The 13,373-nt window shown below is 43.5% G+C and overlaps 1 protein-coding gene across 5 annotated transcripts in view; it reads right to left on the minus strand.

Moving 5' to 3' along the window:
* Window positions 1-13,373, minus strand: part of LOC115151678 (microtubule-associated serine/threonine-protein kinase 3) — a 57,410-nt gene that overhangs the window by 15,399 nt on the left and 28,638 nt on the right. For 2 of the 5 annotated variants that reach the window (XM_029695814.1, XM_029695817.1), the window contains 15 exons: window positions 12,196-12,216; window positions 11,814-11,892; window positions 10,275-10,432; window positions 8,757-8,832; window positions 8,408-8,617; window positions 6,480-6,581; window positions 6,146-6,278; window positions 5,972-6,033; window positions 4,051-4,139; window positions 3,549-3,757; window positions 3,245-3,383; window positions 3,029-3,161; window positions 2,578-2,743; window positions 2,377-2,478; window positions 1,924-2,046 (listed from right to left, as the gene is read on the minus strand). In XM_029695814.1, the coding sequence (XP_029551674.1) occupies window positions 1,924-2,046; window positions 2,377-2,478; window positions 2,578-2,743; window positions 3,029-3,161; window positions 3,245-3,383; window positions 3,549-3,757; window positions 4,051-4,139; window positions 5,972-6,033; window positions 6,146-6,278; window positions 6,480-6,581; window positions 8,408-8,617; window positions 8,757-8,832; window positions 10,275-10,432; window positions 11,814-11,892; window positions 12,196-12,216 (1,802 nt within the window). The remainder of the gene's footprint in view (window positions 1-1,923; window positions 2,047-2,376; window positions 2,479-2,577; window positions 2,744-3,028; window positions 3,162-3,244; window positions 3,384-3,548; window positions 3,758-4,050; window positions 4,140-5,971; window positions 6,034-6,145; window positions 6,279-6,479; window positions 6,582-8,407; window positions 8,618-8,756; window positions 8,833-10,274; window positions 10,433-11,813; window positions 11,893-12,195; window positions 12,217-13,373) is intronic. The other 3 variants (XM_029695816.1, XM_029695818.1, XM_029695815.1) reach the window with 2 other exon arrangements.

The raw sequence follows: 13,373 nt of genomic DNA on the forward strand, positions 1-13,373 counted from the left end.
CTTCTGATAAATGATGTCAATTAGCCTGAGTCAACGGGAGGTGTACCTGTGGATGTATTTCAAGGCCTACCTTCAAACTCAGCGCCTCTTTGCTTGACATCATAGGAAAATAAAATAAAAATCAGCCAAAAAAATCAACCAAGATTGTAGACCTCCACAAGTCTGGTTCATCCTTGGGAGCAATTTCCAAACGCCTCAAGGTACCATGTTCATCTGTACAAACAATAGTACGCAAGTTTAAACACCATGGGACCACGCAGCCGTCATACCACTCAGGAAGGAGACGCGTTCTGTCTCCTAGAGTTGCCATAAAAAAGCCAGACAACCGTTTGCAACTGCACATGGGGACAAAGATCGTACTTTTTGGGGAAATGTCCTCTGGTCTGATGAAACAAAAATAGAACTGTTTGGTCATAATGACCATCGTTATGTTTGGAGGAAAAAGGACGAGGCTTGCAAGCCGAAGAACACCTTCCCAACCGTGAAGCACGAGGTGGCGCATCATGTTGTGGGGGTGCATTGCTGCAGGAGGGACTGGTGCACTTCACAAAATAGATGGCATCATGAGGAAGGGAAATTATGTGGATATATTGGAGCAACATCTCAAGACATCAGTCAGGAAGTTAAAGCTTGGTCTCAAATGGGTCTTCCAAATGGACAATGACCCCAAGCATACTTCCAAAGTTGTGGCAAAATGGCTTAAGGACAACAAAGTCAAGGTATTGGAGTGGCCATCACAAAGCACTGACCTCAATCCTATAGAACATTTGTGGGCAGAACTGAAAACGCGTGTGCGAGCAAGGAGGCCTACAAACCTGACTCAGTTACACCAGCTCTGTCAGGAGGAGTGGGCCAAAATTCACCCAACTTATTGTGGGAAGCTTGTGGAAGGCGACCCAAAAGTTTGACCCAAGTTAAACAATTTAAAGGCAATGCTACCAAATACTAACTGAGTGTATGTAAACTTCTGACCCACTGGGAATGTGTTAAAAGAAATAAAAGCTGAAATAAATCACTCTCTCTACTATTATTCTGACATTTCACATTCTTAAAATAAAGTGGTGATCCTAACTGACCTAAGACAGGGAATTTTTACTAGGATTAAATGTCAGGAATTGTGAAAAACTGAGTTTAAATGTATTTGGCTAAGGTGTATGTAAACTTCCGACTTCAACTGTATATTTATGGCCATTTTCTGAAATTACAATACAATTTATAATTATTATTTTTCATCCTGAGTAGCACCTTTAATAAGACCTGCTCTTTTAAGTTCTCTTATGCACTTTACACTGTTAACTTCCATTCATTGTTATGTTTTATGTTGTGTGATGTGTCATGTGTCTTAGAAAAACACAGTCTTAGAAAAAAAGGTTCCAAACGGGTTCTTCGGCTGTCCGCATAGGAGAACCCTTTTGAAGAACCCTTTTTGGTTCCAGGTAAAACTGTCTGTGGAAAGGGTTCTACAAGGAACCAAAAACAGTTCTACTTGGAACCAAAAGGGTCCTTCTACCTGGAACAAAAAAGGGTTCTTCAAAAGGGGTTCTCCTATGGGAACAGCCGAAGTACCCTTTTAGGTTCTAGATAGCACCCTTCTTCTAAGCCTGTATGGCTGTGTTACCGCAGGCAGGCCAATTCTGATATTTTTTCCACTAATTGGTCTTTTGACCAATCATATCAGAACAGCTCTTTTTCAGAGCTGATCTGATTGGTCAAAAGACCAGAATTTGGCTCCCTGTCTAAACGCAGCTATACACTATTAGGGTTTTTTGGCTGTCCCCATAGGAGAACAGCCTATGTATGCTGCTTTCGTGGCCAGTGCTGACTTGGAAAAGAGATGTACATTTCGATGTGACTTCTCTGTTAAATTTAAGGATAAATAAAAATACATGAAAAAAAGACCACTTGTGAAGGACTGCCACTTACTGTCAAAGTAGCTGGTGTCGTCTTCCGCTTCCAGTTGAGGGATGAATTCTGCTTTCTGTCGCAGTAGCCCGTTCCAGTCCAGATGCAAGAAAAATGGGTGTTGTTTGACCTCAGGTGCTCCTCCTAGAACAAAATGTATTTTTGTAGATCCCAGTCATGTGTGCAGATTTCAGAACAATAGCCAACAGCAAAACGTCAGACCGGGATGACGTGAAATGGAAGACGAGGGCTTGGTTCCAATATCTACACTAGCGCACCACTAAGAATGAAGCAATTGAACATTAATTCCATGTGGGATTGGACCTGAATTCCATGTGGGATGGGACCTGAATTCCATGTGGGATGGGACCTGAATTCCATGTGGGATGGGACATGAATTCCATGTGGGATGGGACATGAATTCCATGTGGGATGTTAGTAGGACATTGGAATGTAGCAGAGTGGTTTACGTACCTGTCCCCAGGCGCTCCAGAGGGCTCTGCCTCAGCAGCCGTGTGATCATGTCCTGGGCGTCTGCGGGTAAAGCTTCGTCCCCATCGGGCCAGGTGATGTCATCTGTACATTGGGCAAGCACACGTTAATGAGAGGATCTCCACATTGAACACCATTTTAAAAAGCCTATACACCGTTTATATTCCATCAATGGATACTTGCCACTGACAACCTGCCCAAAGAGTTCCTCGGGTGTGTCCCCAAAGAAGGGCACACATCCAACCAGGAACTCATACAGGATGACTCCCATGGCCCACCAGTCTACTGGCTTCCCATAGCCCTGTCTCAGTATCACCTCTGGGGCTATGTACTCTGGGGTGCCACACACCTAGAGAACCACACCGATAATGTTGAATTATACCGTTAGCGTGTGTATTCAGATTTCTTTTTTTAACACATTGAAATGTAGTTACACAGTAGTTATGAGATGGTACACCTATACTGGGCTGAGTATTTGACCTGGTGTAAGTGTGTGAATATGTGCTTTTGTGTTCAAGACATGTGTCTGACATTTTTCAGTATATTGTTGTCCTATGCCTTACTATGGAGCTGAATGTACTTTACTTATAATGAAACGACAAATAAAGGGTTAAGTTTTACACCCCTGACTCACCTGTTTGTCGATGAACTCCCTGGTGTCTTTCTCCATGTGACCCTCATACAGGTTGGTAGTCATGTTCATCAGGCCAACTCTGGACAGGCCAAAGTCAGTCAGTTTGATGTGGCCCATAGAGGTGATCAACAAGCTGCAGGGGGATGGAGAGAAATGTTCAAACTACACTTTCTTCAACTTCAGCTGTGTAAAGACTAAAGCTGGTTCTGTACTCACTTGTCAGGTTTGAGGTCTCTATGGACGATACCGTAGTTGTGAAGGTACTCTAAGGCCAGCACAGTCTCAGCAAAGTACATCCGGGTCATGTCCACAGGAAGGGGGCCCATGTTCTTCAGCAGGTTGGCACAGTCCCCACCTGCAAGAGATAACCAACCATTATGCTTCAGCTACGAGAAATCATGGGTGGAACACATTCACCGTTCCAACTTTTTTCATTCAGTCCGCCTCTTTTAGAAACATGATAAACGAGGGAGTCGTGATAAACATATCAGTCTTGGGGTAGATCATCATATGACATTACCTTCCACATACTCCATCACCATGCACAGGTGGCGTCGTGTCTCAAAGGAGCAGAACATGGAGACCACGAAGGGGTTCTCGGCGAAGGTCAGGATGTCCCGCTCCACAAACACCTGCTGGATCTGGTTCCTCAGGACTAGGTTCTGCCGGTTGATCTTCTTCATGGCGAAACGCTGCCGGGTGTTTCTGTGACGGACCAGGTACACAGCCCTGCCAACCGCCACAGGACAAGAGCCATGGTCATACAAGACCTCCACATTGATAAGCCATGACTACAGGGGTAGGTTCATTCATAGTCAGTGGAAGTGTAGTCAATTTTTTCAGTAGTTCTCTAAATGTTTACCAATCATGACATAAGTCTACAGTTGACCTTTTAACTTCAACCTTTAACTGACTATTGCTGAGTGCATTGATTTAGAGTAAATGCATGTATGCTAATAGCTAATTGGGAGTTGTGTTTTTAGTTATTAGTGTGGTTAACCACCTGCCTGTTTAGCACTTACCCATAAGCTCCATTACTGATGAGCTTGATGGTTTCAAAGTCACTCTCCAGTGGTTTCCTTCGCGTTGGGGTCTGTGGACACTTATTCTGCTGCAAACAACAAGAGAAGTGTCATGACTGTCCATGAGAATCCAAACAGGTCAGATCAGGTTTGAAATGAATAACTTCAACCAGACCCCCTCTCACGTGCAGAGGATGGAACTGGTTGGGATTAACAGCTCGCGTTCTGTTGTAAATCAGAAGGAGAAGATTCAGGTCTCCATCTCCAAATTCACCAAAGGAATGTGCCTTTGTTTCAAGAGACTTTTCCCACCAAAACTCTACCACGTTCAAAAGCGAATACTGGAACAATATTTCTAACATAGAATGTGGGGAATGGTCAGAGGCAATCTATAGAACACTAATGTCATAGTGTTTGTTATTTTGTGGTGTCATTAAAAATGTTATAAAGGAAATACTTTAACTTGGAAAGTATACCCAATACATGTACCAAGTTTCCATCCGATGTGTTGTGCATGTAATATGAAAAAAGATTAAAGTGTTTTTGTTAAGTGAGGGATGTGATTTTAGGATCCATAAGAGATCATTGTTTTACATAAACTTTGAACAGTGACAAGTCACGCCCCTGAGTGAGCTCAGAGAGTGTCAGCCTGACGGAACCGCCCTTTCGAACAAACTGTATAAAATGATGGGTTAAGAAATTAACATACTAGACCAGAGAGATGTAGAGCTGCAGCTCACGTTTAAAGTGGTCTGAACTCTGAATCTCAACACGAGGTAGAGACGATAAACTCACCTCCTGGACAATCACTGGTACGGCTGATTAGCTGTCCTAAGTAAAGTATCTTCGAAAGTGAATTTAAGTTGGACCATTCTACTACTCTGTTCAAACCATTGTATTACACTACTCTCATCACCCCACTGGGAACCATCGACACGGCTGGCTAGCCTATCTTCAAAGAAGCATCTTCAGGCGCAAATGGAAGGAAAGCCAATTCTGTAGTTCTGTTCAGGACTACATGACAAGTCACTGGATACCGGACAACTAGAGAGAAGACAACAGTAAGAGTTGTTGGAACCATTTTTCGGGCAATCAGAGCCTTCCAAGGCCCTGTCCAACGAGATAGATATGGCATTTCACGTAAATACATTCATGATTTCTTACTCAAAGGGGGCGGCGGTTCATGTGCAAAGTATATGATTACAGTAAATGAGTAGTTTCTAAATGTACTAAGGTTAAGTGTCTCTGTCCCTCTCTGCCCCCCCCCCCTCCATCTCTTTTGTAACAAGCAGCCATATTGTTGTAATTCCGCTAGGGACCTGTTTTTAACCTATTAAGTGTGTATGTTTATTCTGTTTTACCATTTACTTAGCTAGTAAATAAATAAATAAACCAATTTGTGTAGTACTGAATCATAAGGCTCAGGTTTTTGCAGATGCAAGGAGGTTACAACAGTTCAGAATTATGATATGATACATATTTTTTTATGAAATGTATGCATTCACTACTGTAAGTCGCCCTGGATAAGAGCGTCTGCTAAATGACTAAAATGTATTTATAGATGTGATAGGTAAAGACCTTTAGAGTTTAATTCGGGAGATGGTAATTCTTTAAAGAACCGCTCTCGTGGTGCCCCAGATCCTAATGAGTTAATTGTTACATGATTAATTTAATTGGATAACAATTAAACATATTTAGGTAAATAGATAACAGTCTTCAGATTAATGTTAAAGTCAAGTCATGACAAATTAGGAGGCTCACGTTATAAAAGAAGGTGCCCGGGGACTTATTATCCGACTGGCACAGGTATGATTATATAGCCAGACTACTAAATTAAGTCATGTAAACAAAGCTGCTATCAGGACCTATATTGTTAATTGAATTTATTCTGCAGGCTCTCTCAGGCCGGCTAACTCCTTACCTCCACCGACTCATCAAATTTCACTGTCATTGACGGAGCAGACTGTTCAAGCTGTACCATATCTAAAAGAGCAGGGGAGAAAGATATGATTGAACATGATGTTGACTGGTTCTGGATGTCTGCCTCAAGTGTGGGAAATGCAGGTCAATGTTATGGCAAAAGATGTACCAATACCTTCGAGGGGGTCGCGAGTCAAGCCCAGTTGGTTGATGATGTAACGTGGAATGTCCGTCTTGATGCCCTGGCCCTCTTTGGCATGACCCTCGGCTGCCTCCAGCAGATGATAGAACTCTTCCGGGTCAAATTCCTGCCAATTACATCCAAGGCCCATTAAATTAGATTAAGGTGAATAAAATCACCTAGCCATGAAAGAGCTTATTGGCGATGCAGTGGCTTAAAAACCTTCCATTCCCCAAGCGACACAACAGATTAAGAGAGACTGCTTTCCATCACTCTCAACAGAATCACTCTCATTTTCAATCAGAATGAGACTTTCTCTCCATCTCACCAGGCACTCGAGCAGCCTCGCCGGTCGGGATATAATGATGAGAATCTTCTTCACCAGCTGGGTGATGACGGATACCTCCTCGCTCTCTGAGCGATCGTACGCCTGAAATGCAAAGACAAAATGTTGTCGGCTTTTCAACAGAGCATAACATGGAGATTATCAACTTTGTTGAAGACACAGAGAGATCAAAAAGAGAAAAGCCTATTCACATCTTTCACCATAGAAAGAGCACAACCCCATAGCATTAAAGCTAACAAAACAACCTAGCTACATGCAGAATGATCATAGAATGGATTTCTTGCAGAGATAGGTCCTGTCCAGAAAGAAACCCTAGCCCAGGGGTATTCAACTCTTACCCTACGAGGTCTGGACCCTGCTGATTTTCTGTTCCACCTGATAATTAATTACACCCATTGTCCCAGGTCTAAATCAGTCCCTTATTAGAGTGGAACAATGAAAAAAACGCAGTGGAACTGGTTTCGAGATCCAGAGTTGAGTTTGAGGGCGCTAACCCTGACCCACTGGGGACACACTTGTTGAATCAACGTTGTTTCCATGTCATTTCAATGAAATTACAATTGAACCAACGTGGAATAGACATCTGTGCGCAGTGGGTAGGCACCTCTGTATATCTGAGGACTGGATAAGCGTACGTAATATGGCAATAATTCCACCCAAATGCCAAGGGGGAAGGAGCTAGCTGCTAGGGGTTGTTCATAGACAGGACCACACAGTGCAGTTTCTCTTCAAATCTCTTTGGTGCCTTCAAGGGAAGAAATTACACTTGTGCTTGTTAGAAAATACTTCAGTGGATGATCAATTCCAGAGAATAGATTGTTCTCCAGTACACAAATCAGGAAGCCAATAGTTCTTAAGCCCTTACACTATGCATCAGTATAGGAAACCCAATATAAGCATTATAATCATGTTCTAGTTCACGAGGATCAAGAGGCAGAATAGCATTGGCGATTGCTGCGGTGTCCTTTAAGGTCAGGGGCAAGTCTCTGGACAGCTGTCAGTGTACAGACAAACACAAAAAGAGGACAACTAACTATTTACCACACATTACATTAAGTGAGTTTGGCTTCAAGGCAAACTGTCTGCTCGGGTTAGAGTGGTGAGAGCAACACTGAGTTCTGAATAAGTCGCACTACCAATTATGGGGAAATTCCATTTCCAAATCTATTGTGCGCTTTAGAGCTTGAGACTGTCTAGCCATTCGTTTCTCTTGGCCCAGGCTCAATCAATTCCTCTTGATTCAGCGCTATCACATTTGAATGTTTAACTGAGGAACAAGTAGTTCATTTATACGCAGCAGCACTAATATGGTAGGGTTGTGTCTACATGTATATGGACAGTTTAATGATGTTGATGCTTCCCTAGACAGACAGCAGAATCAATGAGGGGAGGAAGTGATGTAACAGGCAAAGTTCATTGTCAGTGTTGGCATGAGGCTTTGCTCACTGAGTCACTGAACAGTGAACCGAAGCTAAAGGACAGAAGCCAGAAGATCCCTCAGGAATTATTTAAATGCCATCAACTTTTCCCTCTGATACCAGACTATGGTCTTTCTTTTTTCATTCCTTCGGTCTTAACCTTTGAGAAAAAATCCATAACCTCTTTAGAAACGAATAAGGACAACCCATGAATATTTAACTTTAGACAGCTTAGTAAGTGCAAAAAGTAGCAGTAGAATCCTAAGCAAATCATGCAAATCATTAAACAATGGGTAGTCTGAGGGAACAGACTCAAGAGAGAGTTATCGGCTGATCACATTGCTGAATCTAAGATATCTATCAATATCATGGACAGTTATCGGCTGATCACATTGTTGAATTGAAGATATTTATCGATCACATTGTTGAATTTAAGATATTTATCAATCACATTGCTAAACCCAGACGCAAAGACATTTGTGGACATCCCACCTCATGGAGCAGCTTCTCCAGTTTATCCTGCAGCTCCACAAAGTAGCGCGAGGTGACCAGGCCCGTGTGGGACTTGTCCAGACAGTCTCGGACCAGCTCCACCAGCTGGTGCTGGATGAAGCCCAGTACGCCGTCAGACAGTGGGAGGGTGCTGTCTGGGGAGCAGGCAGTGACGACATCCAGCAAGCGCTCCTCCATCTGCACTGTGGCCTAAAGACAACACACATTCACAAACACACACCAAAGCACTTGTTACGCAAGATCAGAGCGCGTAAGCGTTCTGATTATTGCAAATACAAACAGACATTGCCTCCTGTACAAAAAAGGGGGAGAAGACAACATGACATACCTTAGGAAAACGTTCTTTGTAAACATGGTTCATCATGACGACCTCATTATCGAATGAACCCATTGTTCTTCCGGGGCTACAACAGAAAAGGACATGAAGCTGGTCAATTTCTATTACTCCAATCCAACCAAATGGACTGATAGAGCTCGGCCGTTCTTATTGGGTGGGTGGCAAAAATGATCATCCCACTAAGATTCATTGTGGAAAAGTGATTGTGCACCATTTTGACAAAAAATGTAAATATAATCCCTTCAAAATATCTAAATCAACACGTTATTTTACTTCCAAGCTCATTTCCTGTTTTACTTTGTTACTTTAGATTTAAAAAATAATAATAAATTAAAACTTCAGTGTTGACTGCCTTGCCGGCTTAGGGATTCGAACCAGTGACTTTTCGGTTACTGGCCCAACGCTCTTAACCGCTAGGCTACCTGGTACAGGAATGGTATGAAAATCTGAATACCGCCCAACCCCAGTAGTGATTTTAGCCAGAGGTCAACTTGAGGCATGTTGAATATTGGCAAATACAAAATACTTTGCTTTACTTTGAATACAGGAATGACCATATTTGGTCAATACTGGCAGCAGGGTTGGATTGCACAAGCAGGATCGCTGGCATGCTCCACTGTAAACCCTCCACTGACTCAAGTTTAGTCCACACCTAGGCTCTCTCTTGTTTTGGAAGTACCAATTTGCATGTAGTAACTTCCCATGTCTGACAATAAAACAAAAAACCTGCACAAAAACGAACGTAAGGTGATGATGCATTAAATCTAATTTGGATAATATAGCACATTATTATTATTATTGTTCAAGGACGGCTCATTACAGTTCAGGCGAGGGGTAACGGGCGGCTCATTACAGTTCAGGCGAGGGGTAACGGGCGGCTCATTACAGTTCAGGCGAGGGGTAACGGACGGCTCATTACAGTTCAGGCGAGGGGTAACGGGCGGCTCATTACAGTTCAGGCGAGGGGTAACGGGCGGCTCATTACAGTTCAGGCGAGGGGTAACGGACGGCTCATTACAGTTCAGGCGAGGGGTAACGGGCGGCTCATTACAGTTCAGGCGAGGGGTAACGGACGGCTCATTACAGTTCAGGCGAGGGGTAACGGGCGGCTCATTACAGTTCAGGCGAGGGGTAACGGACGGCTCATTACAGTTCAGGCGAGGGGTAACGGACGGCTCATTACAGTTCAGGCGAGGGGTAACGGGCGGCTCATTACAGTTCAGGCGAGGGGTAACGGACGGCTCATTACAGTTCAGGCAAGGGGTAACGGGCGGTTCATTACAGTTCAGGCGAGGGGTAACGGACGGCTCATTACAGTTCAGGCGAGGGGTAACGGGCGGCTCATTACAGTTCAGGCGAGGGGTAACGGACGGCTCATTACAGTTCAGGCGAGGGGTAACGGGCGGTTCATTACAGTTCAGGCGAGGGGTAACGGACGGCTCATTACAGTTCAGGCGAGGGGTAACGGGCGGTTCATTACAGTTCAGGCGAGGGGTAACGGGCGGCTACCTGAGGCTGTGGGAGCGAGGGCGGATGAACGGTGAGGGTCGCACTTCCTCGTCGGCCACATTCTCCGAGCTGCGGAAGTGCTTGAACAGGAAGTGGAGTTGGTCTTGAGTGGGCTGGTAGGGCAGCTGGTGCAGGCGCTCCTGGGAGGAGGAGGAGGACTGGAGAAAAAGAAGTACAGGGATGTGTTACATATTGTTCAAGGGTTCCATTGGTCTAGGTAAATGCCCACTCAAAAAAATCAACACATTATCCCACTGACACTATTATCCCACTAAGAGAACTGTGTTTGACATCAGATTTTAAAATTCAAAAGCCAACACTTTATCCTGAAAGATGGAGGATCGGTATCGTATTTAGGACAAGAGAACAGTTATTTTTTCTTGCGGCTATTGAGGCTGAGCACATTCTTTTTGTCAATCTTTTTATTTGATGAAAAGCACACACTGGCCACTCCTGGCAATCTGTCCAATTTTTCGCCCCATGAGTCCTGAATAGCAGTGATGTCCCTTTTCTGCCTGCACATAAAGAGGTCACGGAGGACCACTGACAGGCCTATTGTCCCAGTCTGACCTCGCCGCATGTGCCGAGTTTTACCTCATTAAACTCCCTAGCAATGGAGGAACACACGGTCTGTTCTCAACTCACCATATTTCTCCTACAGAATGGAGACCTTAGATTTTTCACTTTGTCTCATGTCGTTCTCCTACTCTGTACTTTAGTTTATTAATTAGACCATTTAAAAAACGAGCACACATGAAACTTGAAAAAGCCATACATGTACATGAGTAAAATCATGGAGGATAACAAAGTCTGGGACTTATTTCCATTGTGGTCCTCTTGAGACAAGATGGCTAGACATAGTGTCACGCAGGAAATTTAGAGGGGAAAAGGAACCAAGTTAGTCTGTCAGAAACATGGATGCTGGTGGATGTGTGAGCAGAGGAGTTTGTTTAGGGTTTGTTGAGACATATGAAGAGCAGAGTCCTAATCTCTCATCAATCGCAATAGAGCAGTGGTCCTCCCCTTCCTTGGAGGAGGAGGAGACTCCACTGCTATAGAGCCCCCACACTTTTTTCTCTCTTATAGAATACTCACACAACTTAACCTTATTCTGATGATTATGTTAATGCATAACTACTAACAATATTCACAGGGTAAGAAAAATATAAGATGAGGGTATTTGAGTGCGAACCACTAAGGCACCAGACCATTGATAACGCTCTTCGAAAGCATCAAATCATATTACGAACACAAATACAGAACATTAGCCCATCACGTCACACTTAATACATGCATGTCCTATGGACATTATCCACCACAGGCTAGGAGGCATACATGATGGCTCATTCAGACAGATGATGATTCCAGTCAGGGTTTGTCCTGTCTGGTCACATGGTCAGTGTACATACATTGTCAGCCTCAGATGTATACCGTATATAATCCTATTCATATCTTGTTTAATGGTATATGTGGTGTTGTGAAACTGCAGTTTTATATGGCCCCTGTGGGAGCGGAGTGGGGTTAGGTTTAGAGACTTACAGAGACGGTAGAGCTGGGGGGATTGGTTCCGTAGCCGGAAGAAGGGAGGGACGCCAGCGACCATCTTCTGCCTTCCGCTCTAGTGAAAAACGGACACACGCATTATGTAACCTTGTATATTTACATATCATATCCCAAACTCCCTTATAACACATTATGTCGTCCCCGCCCTACAACGCTTTGCTGTGTCTTATTACTTTGTTGTTCATGTAATATGCATTGAGGGATTATGTTTATTGTAATCAATATGCACGTGTCACAGTGCATCTGGGCTGATGAAATAAAAGGGGATTTTATATTTTGGTTTGAGGAAATGTGGTTATCAATTTAAAGCAGGGCATGAGAAAAGCATGAAGGACAATAGGATGAGCGAAAGAACTACCTGTCAGTGCGAGCCATGTGGCTGAGGTCACGACAGCAGGAGAGAAGCAGGAGAGAAGCAGGAGAGAAGCAGGAGCGAAGCAGGAGAGAAGCAGGAGAGAAGCAGGAGAGATGGTGAACATTTTGAACTGTTACATCTCTCTACAGTCTCATGCTTTGACCAAACATGACTGTGATAGTGAGCCATTGACCTGTGACATTTCATTTGACAAAAAGTCTGACACAATTGGCTAATGTGTCAGTCTTAATTTGTCTAGCCCAACACCAATTTAAAGAGCAAAGAAATGGGCATAGCACCTTCGTTCTTTCTACTGTAATCACCAGGGATATGGGTCACTGACATTTGAAGGGGCATTAAACCAATGGAGTTCTTTTTCAGCCCATTTCCAGAGACATTGTATAAAAACCATGTCTTTTCCTATCACATCTGGGGTTAAGAAATATCACATTTCTCTAGATTTGCATAACCAATAATGTGATGTGTCTTAATTGTAAATCAGAGATGGTTGTTGCCATCAGGAATCTAAGTGTTCACAGGTTGCACTGGAAAATCCAGGGTCGTGAATAAAGGGATGTTGAGTAACTGCAAGCACACTGCTGGCCAAATGTGGTTTTGAAGAGGATCAGATGAAAGCCTACTTAAAGCAAAATCGCTCCAGCTTAAAGGATTGAGCAGTTCTTGGTTGAACATTACGACAACCGCTATCAAACGCATTGTAAAGACATCAACAGTCATTTACTTTATATTTATACATCTTTGCGCACACACACACACACACACACGAGCACGTATTCATGGATGCCAAGGGAAGCCAGGATTCCCCAAGAAATGTACCAAGAAAGAAATTACATTCAATTATGTATTTTCATCTCTCAATGTTTCATAACTTTCCTTTAATTGGCACGAGGCTGAATGTATCTCACAGAAGTATACAAGCAAGTGAAAAAGTGCCCTTCTCTATGTGTAGGCCATTTATCTGATTCTGTCGGTCAAAAAGAGTATGATATTGTTGCCGCCTGTTGCTTTGAATGCAAGGGAAGACAGCAAGCATTTGGCCTCCCTTGAAAAAAAGCATAAAATAATAGCCAATCAGCATTGAGCTAAACTGAGTGAGCTTACCTGTGAATGGTCCTGGTGCACCAAAAAAATGTGTTGAGGGAAGCCAGTCTGGATTTGAC

This window comes from Salmo trutta, chromosome 17 (assembly GCF_901001165.1).
Source record: "Salmo trutta chromosome 17, fSalTru1.1, whole genome shotgun sequence".
NCBI classification, from domain to species: Eukaryota; Metazoa; Chordata; class Actinopteri; order Salmoniformes; family Salmonidae; genus Salmo; species Salmo trutta.